The sequence below is a fragment of the Herpailurus yagouaroundi genome, unplaced genomic scaffold (assembly GCF_014898765.1).
Source record: "Herpailurus yagouaroundi ecotype Mexico unplaced genomic scaffold, PumYag 67503, whole genome shotgun sequence".
Lineage (NCBI taxonomy): Eukaryota > Metazoa > Chordata > Mammalia > Carnivora > Felidae > Herpailurus > Herpailurus yagouaroundi.
Genome location: NW_024420310.1, coordinates 2,559,271 through 2,564,494, shown reverse-complemented (window position 1 = coordinate 2,564,494; position 5,224 = coordinate 2,559,271). Strand labels below are relative to the sequence as shown.

At 36.0% G+C, this 5,224-nt stretch overlaps 1 protein-coding gene across 2 annotated transcripts in view; it reads right to left on the bottom strand.

Moving 5' to 3' along the window:
- The window catches only part of FMR1NB (FMR1 neighbor), a 30,757-nt gene that overhangs the window by 18,202 nt on the left and 7,331 nt on the right, over positions 1-5,224 (bottom strand). For both annotated transcript variants that reach the window (XM_040467527.1, XM_040467528.1), the window contains exon 2: positions 1,576-1,695. In XM_040467527.1, coding sequence (XP_040323461.1) covers positions 1,576-1,695 — 120 coding nt within the window. The remainder of the gene's footprint in view (positions 1-1,575; positions 1,696-5,224) is intronic.

Genomic DNA, 5,224 nt, shown 5'->3' with positions numbered 1-5,224 from the left:
CCACCCCCCATCAACCTTCAGTTTGTTCTGTTTTTAAGACTCTCTTATGTTTTGGCTCCCTCCCTCTCTAACCTCTTCTTTCTTTTTTTTTCTTCTTCCCCTCCCCCATGGTCTTCTGTTAAGTTTCTCAGGATACACATAAGAGTGAAAAGGTGGCTTCAGTGTTTGTATAATGTTGTTATTAGAGGTAATTATGGAACAGTTTATGTCTGTTATCTTCATTAGCTCTAAAGCTTAAATCATCAGGGCACCTGGGTGGCTCAGCTGATTGAGCATCCGACTTTGGCTCGGGTCATGATCTCACAGTTTGTGAGTTTGAGCCCTGTGTCAGGCTCTGCACTGACAGCTCAGAGCCCGGAGTCTGCTTCAGATTCTGTCTCCCTCTCTCTCTCTGCCCTTCCCCTGCTTGTGCTCTCTCTTCCTCAAAAATAAATAAATAAACATTTCTAAAAAAAAAAAAAAAAACTTAAATCCTCATTTGTTGTTTATGACCAACTTTGGCACTCTCACTAAGCCATTCATTTAGCTTCACAACATAACACCTTCTCAAATTTCTTTCTTTTTTTAAAGATTTTATTATTTTTATGTTTTTTAAGTAAACTCTATGGCCAACGTAGGGCTCAAACTTACGACCCAAAATCAACAGTCACATGCTCTACTGACTGAGCCAGCTAGGCAGCCCTCAAATTTCTCTTTCTTCACTCAACTTGAACAGGGTGGTTTTTAAAATTTACTTAAGGGGCTCATTTATTTTGCTATTCTCATTAGTATTAGGTGTTATAATGCCTGTTTTGTACTTGATGAAACCAGTATAGAGAAAAATGAGGAGACTTCTGCAAGATCACAGAAGAATTCAGTGGCAGAATCTGAAATTAAACAAACGGATATAATTTTGTGCTTACATATGTACATCAAATTCTGTTAGAATAAATTCCACATGATTGTTAATAAAAGCTTCATCTTTGTAATTCACATATGTCAATTTATTTGAAGCTTCTCCTTGAAAGGGTACCACATGCTGCAGAAAATGAAACATGTTTATTTGTGGTTAATAATTCTCAGGGGTCATCATGTGCTTGATAAACACATTATATACAGAATCACAAAAAGATGATGTGACTTGAAACCTGAACTTTTTATCATTAAAACAGATGGGAAAACATCTGGTATATTCCGTAACATCAGAGCCACACAGTACCCTGATTAATGATATAGAAGGCATTAATGTTACAATACTGGGTCAGTGACTAAATTTCAGGCAATGCCATTAAGGTAAGTTGTGTAAGGTTTAGATATTTGTGAAGGAAAAGTATTTCTATAAAGAGTAACCTGCATTTATGAAATGTCTTAAAAATACTGTCTCAGGTCATCCTCACAATTCTTTGTGGTAAATATTTTCATTAAAGCTGAGGACACTGAGGTTCACAGATGCTATCTTGCCTACGGCAAAGGGTTGAGTCAGGATTAAAACCCAGGTCTATCTCACTCCATTGCCAATAGACCACACTGCCTCCTAACCATTTAACTACTCTTTACAAAATGAGGACACTGGGAGGGGAAAAAAAAAGAACTTACTTGTTGGAAAGAAAAAATTGAACAGAGCTTCCCATGCAGAAGTTTTTTCTGGAGTTTGTCCATCAGCATTTTCACTGCTCCACACATTATATTCACTTGAAGACACAGAATTTGAGGAACCTTAAGAAAAAGTGAAATTATTAATCCCAACATATATAAAGCATTGATCACTCTCTATGGTCCTTTAACAGTAACTATCCTTTGCTTAAATTAACTATGGAAAGCCTAAGAGCTAAGATATTATACTTAAATCTCATGACAGCTTAGGTACTATTAATAATCAGAATGTGATTCTGCTGTGAAACTGAAAAACTAAGTATTAAATTTAAACAATTAATTAAAAAATTAATTAATTTTAACATTCTTAAGCCATCTACCAACACATCCCATTGCTGTGCTGTAAACTAAATTACAATAGTGAAGTTGCCTCTGACAAACAGCATTGATATTCAGAGGCCCTATCAATTAACAACTTGGAAACAGTATGTATCCCAACTAAATCAGACCCCATCACAGAAACTCTTGGCATATATGTTGCCTTCTTTATTTACTGATAAAAATCAAGGCCTTGGACAATGTAAAACTTTCCTTTCCTTCTTCCTGAATACCTCAAAGAAACTGCATTTAGTTTTCTTTGCACGATTCCTTCCTATATAAGAGGAAAGTATATCTATCTTTGTTCACATAGCATGGATCTGTCCATATTATTCAGTATTTGTCAACACTATCTTTAATAATTTCACAGTATTCCATTATGTGGCTCTATTACAACTGAATTAACCATCTCCCCATAGAAAGACATTTGTTATTCACAAGATATTCATATTATAAAGAACACTGCATAGAACTCATAGATACAAAGAAGAGACTGGCGGTTGCCAGAGGCAGGCAGTGGGGGTAGGTGAAATGGATTAAGGGAATTAAAGGCACAAACTTCCAGTTACAAAATAAATAAGTCCTGGGGATGAAATGTACAGCATGCTTACTACAGTTAATAAAACTGTATTTCATAAAGTTGCTAAGAAAGTAGATCTTACAAGTTTTCATCACAAGAAAAAAACATTTTATAACTATGTCTGATGATAGATGCTAACTATAGTTACCGTGATCATTCTGCAATATACACAAATATCCCACCATTATCTTGTACACCTAAAACTAATATAATGTTGTATGTCAATTATACTTCAAGAATCAAAACAAAAAACAGAAAGAAAACTGCAATGATTATCATTGGAACCATATATTTGCAAACAGCTATGAAAATTTCCTTAGGATAAATTGGTAGGGAATGGCTCTTGATCTTGGCCACACTACCCTCCAGCAAGGCTGCCTCAAGGTACACTTCTACCAGTAGTGCAGGCAAGTACCAATATTCTTGCACTCTAGACTTTTTGTTGTTCTTTGCCAGTTTGATGGCCAAAATAATGGTATTCCTTTGGTTTAATTTGCACCTTTAAGTTATCGGTGAGCTTACATCTTCCATAAATTGGTTGTATGGTAGAGAAATTTACCTTCAGTCTGCCACATATGTTAAAAATATTTTTCAAGGTAATCAGCTACATTTATATTTTTTATGATGTTTTGGGAAGTTCAAAATTTTAAAATATTTTATGTAATCAAATCTATCAGTCTCTTCCTTTACCATTTCTGCCTTTCAGGTCATGTTTAGAAAAACATTCTAAATTCTAAGATTTCCAAGGTGCCTGGGTGGCTCAGTCAGGTAAGCCTCTAATCTTGATTTTGGATAAGCCCATGACCTCACATTCGTGAGACTGAGCTCCATGTCAAATGTGACAGCACAGAGCCTGCTTGGGATTCTCTCTCTCCCCCTCTCTCTGCCATTCCTCTGCTCTTGCATGTGCACACACACTCTCTCTCTTCTCCTTCTCTCTCAAAATGAAAGTTCATTTCATTTCTTCATAATCATATTATCACTAAATATAGATGGCTTTGCCTCCTTTCTTTCCAATACTAACAGCTCATTTCTTTTTTTTCTCTCACTGCATTGCCTAGAACTTCTGAAACCATGGTGAGAAAAAAAACGCTATGATAATGGGCATACTACAGTTGATCCTGACTTTAATGTGAAAGCACTAATGTTTCATCTTTAAGTATAATTTTGGCTGCTGGCTTAGGATAGATATTTTTTATTAAATTAAGGGTACATTGCTCTAGTCCTAGTTTACTACAAATTTTCTCATTTTTTTTCATTTTTATTCAAGAACGGAAGTGGGGAAAAATTTTTTAATGTAAAACAAAATTTTTTTTAAAAGGCGGGGGGGGTGGTGTCAGGGTGGCTCAGTCAGTTAAGGGTTTGACTTCGGCTCAGGTCATGATCTCAAGGTCCATGATTTCAAGCCCCGCGTCAGGGTCTGTGCTGACAGCTCACAGCCTGGAGCCTGCTTTGGATTCTGTGTCTCCCTCTCTCTCTGCTCCTCCCCTGCTTACGCTCTGTCTCTCTCTCTCTCTCTCAAAAATAAATAAATGTTAAAAAAAATTAAGAATGGAAGTGGGATTTTATCAAATGTTTTTAATACTTACTGCCACTATATTTCCCCCTGACTATTAATTGTTAAATATTAATATATCTCCCAATATTAAAATATTCTTGCATTCCTTCCAAAACCAGACAGAGACCCCACTAAAAAGGAGAAGTATAGACCAATTTCCCTGATGAACACAGATGCAAAAATCCTCAACAAGACATTAGCCAACAGGATCAAACAATACATTAAAAAAATTATTCACCACGACCAAATGGGATTTATACAGGATGCAGGGCTGGTTCAATATGTGCAAAACAATTAACATGATTCATCACATCAATAAAAGAAAGGACAAGAACCATATGATCCTCTCAATAGATGCAGAGAAAGCATTTGACAAAATACAACATTCTTTCTTGATAAAAACCCTCAAGAAAGTAGGGATTGAAGGATCATACCTCAAGATCATAAAAGCCACATATGAATGACTCAATGCTAATATCATCCTCAATGGGGAAAAACTGAGAGCTTTCCGCCTAAGGTCAGGAACAAGACAGGGATGTCCACTCTCGCCACTGTTACTCACCACAGTATTGGAAGTCTTAGCCTCCACAATCAGACAACACAAAGAAATAAAAGGCATCCAAATCGGCCAGGAGGGGTCAAACTTTCACTCTTCACAGATGACATGATACTCTATATGGAAAACCCAAAATACTCCACCAAAAAACTGCTAGATTCATGAATTCAGCAAAGTTGCAGGATATAAAATCAACGCACAGAAATCAGTTGCATTCCTATTCACCAATAATGAAGCAACAGAAAGAGAAATCAAGGAATTGATCCAATTTGCAATTGCACCAAAAACCATAAAATACCTAGGAATAAATCTAACCAAAGAGGTGAAAAATCTATACACTGAAAACTATAGAAAGCTTATGAAAGAAATTGAAGAAGACACAAAAAAATGGGAAAAGATTCCATGGTCTTGGACAGGAAGAACAAATATTGTTAAAATGTCGATACTACCCAAAGCAGTCTACATATTCAATGCAATCCCTATCAAAATAACACCAGCATTCTTCACAGAACTAGAACAAATAATCCTAAAATTTGTATGGGACCAGAAAAGACCCTGAATAGCCAAAGCAATCTTGAAA